Raw genomic sequence first — 14,648 nt, forward strand, 5'->3', positions numbered from 1 at the left:
GTGGTGCATGTGTAACTTACACAGACGGGGACATACAGGGGATATATTCAGTATCATGTGCTACATGTGTAACTTACACAGACGGGGAGATACAGGGGATATATTAAGTATCATGTGGTAATGTGTAACTTACACAGAGGGGACATACAGGGGATTTATTAAGTATCATGTGATACATGTGTAACTTAAACAGACGGGGACATACAGGGGATTTATTCAGTATCATGTGGAACATGTGTAACGTACACAGACGGGGACATACAGGGGATATATTTAGTATCATCTGGTACATGTGTCACCTTCACAGACTGGGACATACAGGGAATATATTCGGTATCATGTGCATTTGTCATTTACACAGACGGGGACATACACGGGATATATTAAGTATCATGTGATACATGTGTAACTTACACATGCGGGAAGATACAGGGTATTTATTTAGTATTATGTGGTACATGTGTAACTTACACTGGCGGGGAGATACATGGTATATATTCAGTATCATGTGGTACATGTGTAACTTACAAAGACGGGGACATCCAAGGGATATATTAAGTATCATGTGGTACATGTCTAACTTATACAGACGGGGAGATACCGGGGAGATATTGTGTATAACGTAGTACATATGTCATTTACACAGACGGGGACATACAGGGGATATGTTCAGTATCATATGATACATGTGTAACTTACACAGACGGGGACATATAGGGGATATGTTCAGTATCATGTGATATATGTGTAACTTACACAGACGGGGACATACAGGGGATATATTCGGTATCACGTGGTACATTAGTAAATTACACAGACGGGGACATACAGGGGATATATTCGGTATCATGTGGTACTTATGTAACTTACACATACTGGGACATACAGGGGATTCATTCGGTATCATGTGGTACATTAGTAACTTACACAGGCGGGGACATACAGGGGATATATTCGGTATCATGTGGTACATGTGTAACTTACACAGACAGGGACAGACACGGCATATATTCGGAATCATGTGGTACATGTGTAACTTACACAGACAGGGACATATAGGGGATATGTTCAGTATCATGTGGTACATGTGTAACTGACACAGACGGGGACATACAGGGGATATATTCGGTATCATGTGGCACATGTGTAACTTACACAGACCGGGTGATACAGGATGCTTTATTCAGTATCATGTGGTACATTTTTCACTTACACAGACTGTTGTCTGTGATTTAAGTCACGGTTTGTTAGTAAGGTTTTGAAACTATGAAGAAGATATAATACTGAATGTTTGTATGTTGACTTCTTTGGAATACCTATGTTTATTTACGCCAAGTATTCATCTAGCACCCATATGTTTATTGTGAACTGTTGAAGGCAAAGTCCGTTCAGACGCAGTCATTACTAACAGATAGGATCACTTCTCACACGATACAAGATTAATCTCATTATGATGTCAGATTGACATGTCGTAGAATTCCATAATATTCTCGTTTAATGATACAACACATAACTTCCAGATGTAGTCATAACTGCCAAAGAACTATTGCTACTCATCAAAGTCAGTTTGGAAATAAAAACATATTAACATGATAACAATCAGAAAAAGGCATGGGTTCTGATTATGGATGAGGAAGTTACAGCTTTTGGAAGCAGCACACAATTGAAAGGGTTTTCAACCACATACTACACATATGGCACGAAGTCTTTTGGTTTTTAATTCCATGGCAAAAGTTCTACATTTAATCCACAATTTGCTGTCTTACATGAAGAACCCTTTCCATGCACGTTGCCGTCACGTTTTCACCTGATACTATTGTTATATGTAACCCCGCCGTGAAGCCAGTAATTTAAGCATCACGGCAATATGCAAACTGTGCCCATGTCATACGAATTAGAATGCGAAACACACGGGTTGCAGTGTCATTACAAAATGGTTCTAAATTATTTAAATCTGGTTATCTGTTAACCAGGTATTACAGGCTGTTCACCTTTACTGATTTAAAAAAAATGTTCCTTTATAAGCTTTCCAACAATACAAACATGTATATGTAACGGATGACAACGAGATTTTAAAAATGTTCCTTTTTAGCTTCCAACAATGCATTCATGTATATGTAACGGATGACAATGCGATAACATATTAGGGTAAGGGTTTGGACTGGTGGAGAGGTATTTGTTAGGGTGAGGGTTAGGACTAGGGGAGATATATATGTTAGGGTTGGAGATAGGACTGGATGAGATATATGTAGGCGTTACAACTGGGGAAGATGTATGTGTTAAGGTGGGAGTAAGGACTGGGAGAGGTGTATAATTTAGGGTGGGATTTAGGACCGGGAGACGGCGGAAAAATTATGACTACGTTCAGCCAATTTCATTCTACTGGCAGACCACGTCGAAGCACAAGGTTTCAAATCACGTACATCTCAAATGACCTACGACGGGCGCATAGAGAATCAAACAGACAGACAAAGGGACTGCATATAACAAAGTTATCTGAACAAGTTAAAATCGCCAGTTTCCTCCAGATAGATTATTGTGGTTTTAAAACACCGATAATCCAAAACCCTAAGTAAACTTTATCCAAAGCTATATTCTAATAGCCTGTGAAACCTCAGATATAAGGGTACCAAGCCCCAAATAAATGTAAATATGTCATACGATTATCAATATTTCCACTCATAAGTTTATTGTACCAAGTACAATGTACATATGACAGAAGATTTCAGAATATATTTGATAAACTAAGTATAGTGATAGTTGTTAGGAAAGAGGAATATAACAGAAACAAATGCGAAAGAAAATATAAAGCAATGTGAATATATATTCTGTATAACATTCTTGTATTTCTATTCAGTTGGAAGAGGAGAGGAAACGGGAGGAAAGAGAAGTCCAGAGTGCAGCAGAGCAAATCAAGACCGAGACACAGAAACTCCAACAGGACACAACCTCACAGTCAGACCCTAAAGTAACGCACGCGGCAGGATTCATTCAGACGATGAGTGAGGAGATGCTGAAACAGAAGGAGAGACTCTCTGACAACAAGATGTCAGTAAAAGAAACTTGTAGAGAAGTGAAGATTGTCCTGCAACAAATCACCGACTTAGTTGAGGACACGTTGCAGTCACTGAGTGAGGACGCAAAACTGAAACTGGAGTCACTGATCAAGACCTTCTATAAGATGACAGCCAGCACATGGAAAATCATGTTCTGTGATCTTCTGTTGTACAAACTGGGAGAAGTGCTGGATTCATTGAAGTCTGATTCCTACAACATCTCCCTCAGCAGAGGTAGACTCAAGTATGCATTTAAGATGGCGTCGATGTTGGCCCTGTGGTTGTCTCACGATGTTGAGAGCAACCCTGGGCCAGAGTTTAACCCTAGAACATGCATCGAAATGCTGGTTCGTCGGTTTTCAGAAACTCTCAGAAAACACCTCAAAATTGGTAAAACTATCTGGTCCGACGAAGTTGCCAATGCAGCTTACAATGCCGGATTTTCAAACAACTTTCGTTGGAAAAATCCGTCAGGAAAGAACAAGGACAGCCTCTCAGATCTGATAGAGAGGGCTAAGGAACTTGGAAGAGTTCTGACAGAAAGGAACTGTCTCCCCACAGACTTGGCACCTTTCGCTGTTAATCTTGACCACCAAGAAACTCAGGACAGACTACGGCAGCACCTCAAGACAGAGAACTACAGGGCTGCTGTAGATGCTCTAATGTGTGAACCAGACTTCACCTCCTCGACCACTGAAGCCATTCGTCGCTTGACACAGCTGGTACAGGAGAAAATGTCAAATGTAACACGTCATCACACAGCAAGGCCTCCATCAGTCACAACAACACATTCCGAGTTTGGCCAACTAGCAGACTCCCAATCTGTAACCAACACAGTCTGTGAAACCAACCCCATCATTTCTAACATAGTGACACGTCATCAAAGCAAGAGAAGACAAAGAAAGAAAAACAAGAACCCCAAAACAAAGCAGATCAGTAATGTAACTGCTTCAGAGCTGTGCACAGCTACTGGAATACCTTGTCATGGCATGTTAACAGGTGGAACAACGGTAGAGGGGGCAGAGACAGACAGTTCCCCAGGGGGACTATCTAACAGTCACTGTACACTGTCAACCCGCACACCAGACACAACAGACACGCCACATCAGGATCAGGACATCATGGAAGCAGAGACTACGGGAAATAGTGACTTTGTACGAATGACGTCAGATAATATCCGAGAAAATGAAATGAAATCCACGCCATGTACGTCAGGAACTGATTCGTCACATGCCTCGGTAGCTGAGCATGGTATGATGTCAGACAGTAATTCCTTTGATGAAACTAAGGTCAACAATGACTCGGAAGAACCAAATCAGGAAGGACAGAGGAATATCGACTTGGTGTCGCCATCTCCCAGAAATGGTGTTGTTGAAATGCCAGGTGATATACTAGGACACATCAGTCTCACACCAGATACATCCGATGATACTTTTTACGCAGGCTTAGCATCTGTTCTCTTCAATTTCATGCAAGGCGATGATGCAAATACAGCAGTCACTGACACTGAAATGAATGATGTCCCGCTCCAGACAGATACAGCTGATTGTGCGTTACCAGCAAACATTGGGAATAATCCCTTCTATGTGATGACAGGTGATGATAGGAATACGACATCCAGTGACGCATCAAATCCTGATAACTCCCCTGATGATGAGACACAACAGGATGCTGCAGATGAGGGTTGTGTAGATGAAGAAACTGATACATCTCAACCCTCACATGAAGCGGCTGTACCCACTGAGAACAACCAGTTGGATCAACCGAATACAGCAACTGACAGATGTCAAGATCAAAATGAAGATGCGTCAAGAGAAGAGAGAACGGAGCGACACGAATCACAATCAGTCGCGGGTCTTGGTGCAAATAGACGAAACATCAAATCGACAGACACTGGGACAGACAACGAGATGCGTGTGATAACAGCTGGGACAGACACCGAGATGCGTGTGATAACAGCTGGGACAGACAACGAGATGCGTGTGATAACAGCTGGGACAGACACCGGGATGTGTGTGATAACAGCTGCGACAGACACCGAGATGCGTGTGATAACAGCTGGGACAGACACCGATATGTGTGTGATAACAGCTGGGACAAGCACACATGTGTCTGAGATTCAACCACAGGCAGATGAAAGGAAATCAGCTGAGGAAAACGAATACATAACCAAATCTGAGTTTCAAGCAATCCTTTCCCAACAGTATGTGAGAAACAGTAGATTTGAAAGACGATTACAGGAACTTGAAGCATATAGAGCTGATTTGACCCTGAACAAAGTGAGTATCAACTGAAAATATGTAAATAAGTAAATAAGTATATCATCAGTAACATTTAGTTGATCACAGAATAGGTGAATTCTCTCCACAATACCCATCACTGAATGGCTGATTTAAACAAGTAATTTTGTTAGCAGGTTCACCTTGGCGAGTCAGACACTTCACTGGGGAGTATCAGTGCCAGTGGGGGAGTGACAGAAGAAGCAGGAAGACGCAAACGGAAACTACGCAATCAGCATCCCCCAACTAAGAAAAAACGACAATAGGACATCTCATGTGGAGTGAATGTGTTGCAATAAAGAAACACCCTGTGACAAAGTGTATGTGACGTCTTCTAGATTGTTCTTTTAAGATCATATTTACATTATGGGGTGCTTGACGAAAGGAGACAAATCCACTGAAACAAGAAAACAGATTTCAGAAATGGAACCTTTATTTTGATCCTTCGTTATTTGTAGTCAATTTAATGTTTTGTTCAATATAAAGTTACTTCATTACTTGTAGAGTAACACGCGTCCAATGCTGTCAAATGTGCCATATTTTAGTGATTCACCTTGCTTAACTGTTTCCAATGATATTGATTGGTAGATGTGTCTAGGTTGACTCTTAGACATTCACTTTCAACCTGTAAAAACGTTCTACCCTGTCCGCTTACCTCATAATATCATGTTGAGTATTTTATTGTAAATATATGATTATATAATACACACCAATTGGTGAAAGTGACTCTATGTGGTAAAGACGTATTGCAGAAGTTGGTTGGTTGGTTGTTTAACGCCGCACTCATCAATATTCCAGCTATATGACGGCAGTCTGTAAATAATCTAGCCTAGACCAGACAAGCCAGGGATTAATATTATGAACATCGATCCGCGCAATTGGGATCGATGACATGCATCAAACCAAGGCAGCGAGTCTGACCACCCGATCCCGTTAGTCGCCTCTTATGACAAGCACAGTCGCCTTTTACGGCAAGCACGGGTTGCTGAAGACCTATTCTATCCCGGATCTTCACGGGTTTATTGCACAAGTAGCTACACATGAAATAAAGAGTGTCTGATTGGCTGCAGTGTGATCACATCCATATGTACAATGACTACTGATGATGTCTCCTCATAAAATTATATTGAGCATTTTATTGTGTTTTCTATGCTATGTTGTATTATTTTAAAGGCTGGTAACGGTCCAGGTGTGAGGTTGGATAACAAATGCCAATGTCTAGAGGGAGAATGATGATGTTTAAATGTATCATATTGTAAAATAATTAAAGCACTAAACACTGCTCTTTTTGTCTGACGTTTCAAGTGTCAAGTGTCCTTGGATTAGTTTGACGGAATATCAACCTCATAGGCCATTTCATAATTCCACAAAAAATATTTTTTATAAAATATTATTATAAAATATATGGTTACTTTACTTTAGAGGGATAGAAACTGGTATATTTGATGATGTGATTGTGATTGTGATTGTGTCTACATGATGAATATTGATCAACTTGAAAAGTTGTGTCGTTTACATATTCAAACTGGTTTTCTACTTTGTCATTTATCGAGATATGACACGAGTGTCTGTACATTTCTATCTCCCATAGTTATATATAGTTTTAGTACAATTATTAATACAAATATCACAATTTATAGTGTGATGCATTTCTCTTTCTTGATTTTTGTCTGTAGATAAAATCCTCATATTAGTGAAATAAATATTTTAATCATCTTTCTTATTGTTCTTCTTAATGATTCAAAAAAGTTATTCCAAAGCAAAAGCCATCACAAGATCCCGCGTTTGTCACAAGGAACCAACAATTGAATATTCTGGGGAGGGAAAGCTTTGATTATTTTTAGAGACAGAAAATATTTTTGGTCACCACCTCAAGGCATGCACTTTGTGTAACAAACAACATAAAGTGTATTACATAAAAAGAACATTTTATTTGCTTACAAATGTTTGGCATCATAGGGAGGCTGCCTCGGTTGCCTGCTGTGAAACCCTAGGGTCGTGGTGACATGGGTATTGTGAAAACCCTGAAGTTGTGGTGACCTGGGCAGTGTGAAACCCTGAAGTCGTGGTGACCTGGACAGTGTGAAACCCTGGGGTCGTTGTGACCTGGGCAGTGTTAAACTCTGGGGTCGTGCTGGCCTGGGCAGTGTGAAACCCTGGGGTCGTGGTGGCCTGGGCAGTTCGAGACAGTTACGTCACAGTGACACGGGTAGTGTGAAACCCTGGGGTCGTGGTGACATGGGCAGTGTGAAACCCTGGGGTCGTGGTGGCCTGGGCAGTGTGAAACTCTGGGGTCGTGGTGACACGGGTAGTGTGAAACTCTGGGGTCGTGGTGACACGGGTAGTGTGAAACCCTGAAGTCGTTGTGACCTGGGCAGTGTGAAACTCTGAGGTCGTGGTAACCTGGGCAGTGTGAGACAGTTACGTCACAGTGACACGGGTAGTGTGAAACCCTGGGGTCGTGGTGACATGGGCAGTGTGAAACCCTGGGGTCGTGGTGGCCTGGGCAGTGTCAAACCCTGGGGTCGTGGTGGCCTGGGCAGTGTGAGACAGTTACGTCACAGTGATACGGGCAGTGTGAAACCCTGGGGTCGTGGTGACATGGGCAGTGTGAAACCCTGGGGTCGTGGTGGCCTGGGCAGTGTGAAACCCTGGGGTTGTGGTGGCCTGGGCAGTGTGAAACCCTGGGGTCGTGGTGACATGGGCAGTGTCAAACTCTGAGGTCGTGGTAACCTGGGTAGTGTGAAACTCTGAGGTCGTGGTAACCTGGGCAGTGTGAAACTCTGGGGTCGTGGTGACACGGGTAGTGTGAAACTCTGGGGTCGTGGTGGCCTGGGCAGTGTGAAACTCTGGGGTCGTGGTGACACGGGTAGTGTGAAACTCTGGGGTCGTGGTGGCCTGGGCAGTGTGAAACTCTGGGGTCGTGGTGACACGGGTAGTGTGAAACTCTGGGGTCGTGGTGGCCTGGACAGTATGAGACAGTTACGTCACAGTGACACGGGCAGTGTGAAACCCTGGGGTCGTGGTGACCTGGGCAGTGTGAAACTCTGGGGTCACGGTGACACGGGTAGTTTGAAACAGGAACGTCACGGTGACACGGGTAGTGTGAAACTCTGAGGTCGTGGTGGCCTGGGCAGTGTGAAACTCTGGGGTCGTGGTGGCCTGGGCAGTGTGAAACCGTGGGGTCGTGGTGGCCTGGGCAGTGTGAGACTCTGAGGTCGTGGTAACCTGGGCAGTGTGAGACAGTTACGTCACAGTGACACAGGCAGTGTGAAACCCTGGGGTCGTGGTGGCCTGGGCAGTGTGAAACTCTGGGGTCGTGGTGACCTGGGCAGTGTGAAACCCTGGGGTCGTTGTGACCTGGGCAGTGTGAAACTCTGGGGTCGTGGTGGCCTGGGCAGTGTGAAACTCTGGGGTCGTGGTGGCCTGGGCAGTGTGAAACTCTGGGGTCGTGGTGACCTGGGCAGTGTGAAACCCTGGGGTCGTTGTGACCTGGGCAGTGTGAAACTCTGGGGTCGTGGTGGCCTGGGCAGTGTGAAACTCTGAGGTCGTGGTAACCTGGGCAGTGTGAGACAGTAACGTCACAGTGACACAGGCAGTGTGAAACCCTGGGGTCGTGTTGACCTGGGCAGTGTGAAACTCTGGGGTCACGGTGACACGGGTAGTGTGAAACCCTGAAGTCGTTGTGACCTGGGCAGTGTGAAACCCTGGGGTCGTGGTGACCTGGGCAGTGTGTTACGTCACAGTGACACGGGTAGTTTGAAACAGGAACGTCACGGTGACACGGGCAGTGTGAAACTCTGGGGTCGTGGTGACACGGGTAGTGTGAAACTCTGGGGTCGTGGTGACACGGGTAGTGTGAAACTCTGGGGTCGTGGTGGCCTGGGCAGTGTGAAACTCTGGGGTCGTGGTGACACGGGTAGTGTGAAACTCTGGGGTCGTGGTGGCCTGGGCAGTGTGAAACTCTGGGGTCGTGGTGGCCTGGGCAGTGTGAAACTCTGGGGTCGTGGTGACCTGGGCAGTGTGAAACTCTGGGGTCGTGGTGGCCTGGGCAGTGTGAAACTCTGGGGTCGTGGTGACCTGGGCAGTGTGAAACTCTGGGGTCGTGGTGACCTGGGCAGTGTGAAACTCTGAGGTCGTGGTAACCTGGGCAGTGTGAGACAGTAACGTCACAGTGACACAGGCAGTGTGAAACCCTGGGGTCGTGTTGACCTGGGCAGTGTGAAACTCTGGGGTCACGGTGACACGGGTAGTGTGAAACCCTGAAGTCGTTGTGACCTGGGCAGTGTGAAACCCTGGGGTCGTGGTGACCTGGGCAGTGTGTTACGTCACAGTGACACGGGTAGTTTGAAACAGTAACGTCACGGTGACACGGGCAGTGTGAAACCCTGAAGTCGTTGTGACCTGGGCAGTGTGAAACCCTGGGGACGTGGTGACCTGGGCAGTGTGAGACAGTTACGTCACGGTGACACGGGCAGTGTGAAACTCTGGGGTCGTGGTGACACGGGTAGTGTGAAACTCTGGGGTCGTGGTGACACGGGTAGTGTGAAACTCTGGGGTCGTGGTGGCCTGGGCAGTGTGAAACTCTGGGGTCGTGGTGACACGGGTAGTGTGAAACAGGAACGTCACGGTGACACGGGCAGTGTGAAACTCTGGGGTCGTGGTGACACGGGTAGTGTGAAACTCTGGGGTCGTGGTGACACGGGTAGTGTGAAACTCTGGGGTCGTGGTGGCCTGGGCAGTGTGAAACTCTGGGGTCGTGGTGACACGGGTAGTGTGAAACTCTGGGGTCGTGGTGGCCTGGGCAGTGTGAAACTCTGGGGTCGTGGTGACACGGGTAGTGTGAAACTCTGGGGTCGTTGTGGCCTGGGCAGTGTGAAACTCTGGGGTCGTGGTGGCCTGGGCAGTGTGAAACTCTGGGGTCGTGGTGACCTGGGCAGTGTGAAACTCTGGGGTCGTGGTGGCCTGGGCAGTGTGAAACTCTGGGGTCGTGGTGACCTTGGCAGTGTGAAACTCTGGGGTCGTGGTGACCTGGGCAGTGTGAAACTCTGGGGTCGTTGTGACCTGGGCAGTGTGAAACTCTGGGGTCGTGGTGACCTGGGCAGTGTGAAACTCTGGGGTCGTTGTGACCTGGGCAGTGTGAAACTCTGGGGTCGTGGTGACCTGGGCAGTGTGAAACCCTGGGGTCGTGGTGGCCTGGGCAGTATGAAACAGTTACGTCACGGTGACACGGGTAGTGTGAAACCCTGGGATCGTGGTGACCTCGGCACTGTGAAACCCTTGGGTTGTGGTGACCTGGGTAGTGTGAAACAGTAACGTCACGGTGACACGGGTAGTGTGACATGCTAGGGTCGTGGTGACCTGGGAAGTGTGAAACCCTGGGGTCGTGGTGGCCTGGGCAGTGTGAAACAGTAACGTCGTGGTGAGACGGGTAGTGTGAAACAGTAACGTCGTGGTGAGACGGGCAGTGTGAAACAGTAACGTCATGGTGACACGGTGAGTGTGAAATGTTAGGGTCGTGGTGACCCAGGTTGTGTGAACCCTGGCGTCGTGGTGACCTGGGAAGTGTAAATCCCTGGCGTCGTGGTGACACGGGCAGTGTGAAACAGTAGCGTCATGGTGACCTGGGAAGTGTAAAACCCTGGGGTCGTGGTGACCTGGGCAGTGTGAAACCTTGGGGTCGTGGTGACCTGTGCAGTGTGAAACCCTGGGGTCGTGGTGACCTGGGCAGTGTGAAACCCTGGGGTCGTGGTGACCTGGGCAGTGTGAAACCCTAGGGTCGTGGTGACCTGGGCAGTGTAAAACCCTGGGGTTGTGGTGACCTGGCTAGTGTGAAACTGTAACGTCACGGTGACACGGGTAGTGTAAAACCCTGGGGTCGTGATGACCTGGGCAGTGTGAAACCCTCGGGTCGTGGTGACCTGGGTATTGTTAAGCAGTAACGTCATGGTGACAAGGGTAGTGTGAAATGCTAGGGTCGTGGTAACCTGGGCAGTGTGAGACAGTTACGTCACGGTGACAAGGGTAGTGTGAAACCCTAGGGTCGTGATGACCTGGGCAGTGTGAAACCCTGGGGTCGTGGTGACCTGGGCAGTGTGAAACTGTAACATCACGGTGACACGGGTAGTGTGAAACCCTAGGCTCGTGGTGACATGGGCAGTGTGAAACTCTGGGGTCGTGGTGACCTGGGCAGTGTGAAACTGTAACGTCATGGTGGCACGGGTAGTGTTAAACCCTGGGGTCGTGGTGGCCTGGGCAGTGTGAAACCCTAGGGTCGTGGTGACCTGGGCAGTGTGAAACCCTGGGGTCATGGTGACACGGGTAGTGTGAAACCCTGGGGTCGTGGTGGCCTGAGCAGTGTGAAACCCTGGGGTCGTGGTGACCTGGGCAGTGTGAAACCCTGGGGTCGTTATGACACGGGTAGTGTGAAACTGTAACGTCATGGTGACCCGGGTAGTGTGAAACCCTGGGGTCGTGGTGGCCTGGACAGTGTGAAACCCTGGGGTCGTGGTGACCTGGGCAGTGTGAAACCCTGGGATCGTGGTGACACGGGTAGTGTGAAACAGTAACGTCAAGGTGACCTGGGCAGTGTAAAACCCTGGGGTCGTGGTGACCTGGGCAGTGTGAAACCCTGGGGTCGTGGTGACCTGTGCAGTGTGAAACCCTGGGGTCGTGGTGACCTGGGCAGTGTGAAACCCTGGGGTCGTGGTGACCTGGGCAGTGTGAAACCCTAGGGTCGTGGTGACCTGGGCAGTGTAAAACCCTGGGGTTGTGGTGACCTGGCTAGTGTGAAACTGTAACGTCACGGTGACACGGGTAGTGTAAAACCCTGGGGTCGTGATGACCTGGGCAGTGTGAAACCCTGGGGTCGTGGTGACCTGGGTATTGTGAAGCAGTAACGTCATGGTGACAAGGGTAGTGTGAAATGCTAGGGTCGTGGTAACCTGGGCAGTGTGAGACAGTTACGTCACGGTGACACGGGTAGTGTAAAACCCTGGGGTCGTGATGACCTGGGCAGTGTGAAACCCTGGGGTCGTGGTGACCTGGGTATTGTGAAGCAGTAACGTCATGGTGACAAGGGTAGTGTGAAACCCTAGGCTCGTGGTGACATGGGCAGTGTGAAACCCTGGGGTCGTGGTGGCCTGGGCAGTGTGAAACCCTAGGGTCGTGGTGACCTGGGCAGTGTGAAACCCTAGGCTCGTGGTGACATGGGCAGTGTGAAACCCTGGGATCGTGGTGGCCTGGGCAGTGTGAAACTGTAACGTCATGGTGACACGGGTAGTGTGAAACCCTGGGGTCGTGGTGGCCTGGGCAGTGTGAAACCCTATGGTCGTGGTGACCTGGGCAGTGTGAAACCCTGGGGTCATGGTGACACGGGTAGTGTGAAACCCTGGGGTCGTGGTGGCCTGGGCAGTGTGAAACCCTGGGGTCGTGGTGACCTGGGCAGTGTGAAACCCTGGGGTCATGGTGACACGGGTAGTGTGAAACCCTGGTGTCGGGGTGGCCTGAGCAGTGTGAAACCCTGGGGTCGTGGTGACCTGGGCAGTGTGAAACCCTGGGGTCGTCATGACACGGGTAGTGTGAAACTGTAACGTCATGGTGACACGGGTAGTGTGAAACCCTGGGGTCGTGGTGGCCTGGGCAGTGTGAAACCCTGGGGTCGTGGTGACCTGGGCAGTGTGAAACCCTGGGATCGTGGTGACACGGGTAGTGTGAAACAGTAACGTCAAGGTGACCTGGGCAGTGTGAAACTCTGGGGTCGTGTTGACCTGGGCAGTGTGAAACAGTAACGTCTTATTGACCCAGGCAGTGTGATATCCTAGGGTCGTGATGACACGGGTAGTGTGAAACCCTGGGGTCGTGGTGACCTGGGCAGTGTGAAACCCTGGGATCGTGGTGACCCAGGTAGTGTGAATCCCTGGGGTCATGGTGACCTTCGTAGTGGGAAATCCTGGGGTCGTGGTGACCCGGTAGGAAGAATGAGTGTCCTGGGGTTTTGAGGACCGGACTTAGAAGTAAAATGAGAGGGATGTACCGGTCATGGGGTCCAATGACCCGGACTACCCCTAGGGGTATGCTGGTTTTGGGGTCGTGCTGACCGGACACTGCCTTGCTTAAGAAATGAACTTTGAGGACCACAAACCTTTCTTAGCACTGAGTATGGAGAACCATGTGACACCCGAATGAGGTTGTGCAGCAGCCGAAAGCCCCACAAGAACCATAGAAGAGAATTTAAGTAAACCAAATTGCTGAAACATGAAAGATATAGGAATATGATAGCCTTGCTGGATCATGTCCATGGTATTGTACTGTAAATTGAGACATCGACCTATATGATAATATAATACACATCAATTGGTGAAAGAAACCATTTGGTAAAGGCGTATTGCACAATTAGCTACACATGAAATAAAGAGTGTCTGATTGGCTGCAGTATAATCACATCCATATGTACAATGTCTACTTGTATGTTTGTTTGTTTGTTGTTTAATGCCGCACTCAGCAATATTCCAGCTATATGACGGCAGTCTGTAAATAATCGAGTCTGAACCAGACAATCCAGTGATTGACATCATGCACATCGATCCATGCAATTGGGATCGATGGCATGCATCAACCAAGTCAGAGAGCCTGACCACCCGATCCCATTAGTCGCCTCTTACGACAAGCATAGTCGTCTTTTACGGCAAGCATGGGTTGCTGAAGATCTATTCTACCCCGGATGTTCACGGGTCATAATGACAACGGATGAAGCCAGAAGCCTTGTACATCTGTGGTGATAAAGTCCACCTCACGACACACATCAATGGCCTTGTTTATACATCGCAAAACACATCTCCATTATGTCAATAATACAACGTATAGTATGGTACTGACAGTCACTGTGTGCACAGTTAAAAGCGACACACATCTCCATCATGTCAATAATACAACGTATAGCATGGTACTGACAGTCACTGTGTGCACAGTTAAAAACGACACACATCTCCATCATGTCAATAATACAACGTATAGCATGGTACTAACAGTCACTGTGTGCACAGTTAAAAGCGACACACATCTCCATCATGTCAATAATACAACGTATAGCATGGTACTAACAGTCACTGTGTGCACAGTTAAAAGCGACACACATCTCCATCATGTCAATAATACAACGTATAGCATGGTATTGACAGTCACTGTGTGCACAGTTTAAAGCGACACACATCTCCATCATGTCAATAATACAACGTATAGCATGGTACTGACAGTCACTGTGTGCACAGTTAAAAGCGACACACATCTCCATCATGTCAATAATACAACGTAT

The 14,648-nt window shown here is 47.8% G+C and overlaps 4 protein-coding genes across 6 annotated transcripts in view; 1 reads left to right on the forward strand and 3 right to left on the reverse strand.

Annotated features, from left to right (window-relative positions):
* The window catches only part of LOC124152657, a 77,770-nt gene extending 71,588 nt beyond the window's left edge, over window positions 1-6,182 (forward strand). For 2 of the 3 annotated variants that reach the window (XM_048395250.1, XM_048395249.1), the window contains exons 7-8: window positions 2,858-5,335; window positions 5,470-6,182. In XM_048395250.1, the coding sequence (XP_048251207.1) occupies window positions 2,858-5,335; window positions 5,470-5,601 (2,610 nt within the window). In that variant the 3' untranslated portion in view covers window positions 5,602-6,182. The remainder of the gene's footprint in view (window positions 1-2,857; window positions 5,336-5,469) is intronic. The other variant, XM_048395251.1, reaches the window with a different exon arrangement.
* A 1,706-nt stretch (window positions 6,183-7,888) lies between these two features.
* Window positions 7,889-11,283, reverse strand: LOC125379225 (mucin-5AC-like). The gene is made up of 5 exons (XM_048395466.1): window positions 10,894-11,283; window positions 9,800-10,531; window positions 9,080-9,646; window positions 8,591-8,893; window positions 7,889-8,299 (listed from the first exon to the last, which is right to left on the reverse strand). Exons 1-5 carry the CDS (start codon window positions 11,281-11,283, stop codon window positions 7,889-7,891), a joined length of 2,403 nt encoding a protein of 800 aa, XP_048251423.1.
* Window positions 11,284-11,340: 57 nt separating this feature from the next.
* On the reverse strand, window positions 11,341-12,240 carry LOC125379226 (agglutinin-like protein ARB_02240). Its single transcript, XM_048395467.1, has one exon. The coding sequence runs from the start codon at window positions 12,238-12,240 to the stop codon at window positions 11,341-11,343; it is 900 nt and encodes a 299-aa protein (XP_048251424.1).
* A 57-nt stretch (window positions 12,241-12,297) lies between these two features.
* LOC124152656 (agglutinin-like protein ARB_02240) lies at window positions 12,298-13,263 on the reverse strand. The gene has a single exon (XM_046525687.2). The coding sequence runs from the start codon at window positions 13,261-13,263 to the stop codon at window positions 12,298-12,300; it is 966 nt and encodes a 321-aa protein (XP_046381643.2).
* Between the last annotated feature and the right edge of the window lie 1,385 nt (window positions 13,264-14,648).

Source organism: Haliotis rufescens, unplaced genomic scaffold, assembly GCF_023055435.1.
Source record: "Haliotis rufescens isolate VD_foot unplaced genomic scaffold, xgHalRufe1.0.p SCAF_14, whole genome shotgun sequence".
In the NCBI taxonomy this organism is placed as follows: Eukaryota; Metazoa; Mollusca; class Gastropoda; order Lepetellida; family Haliotidae; genus Haliotis; species Haliotis rufescens.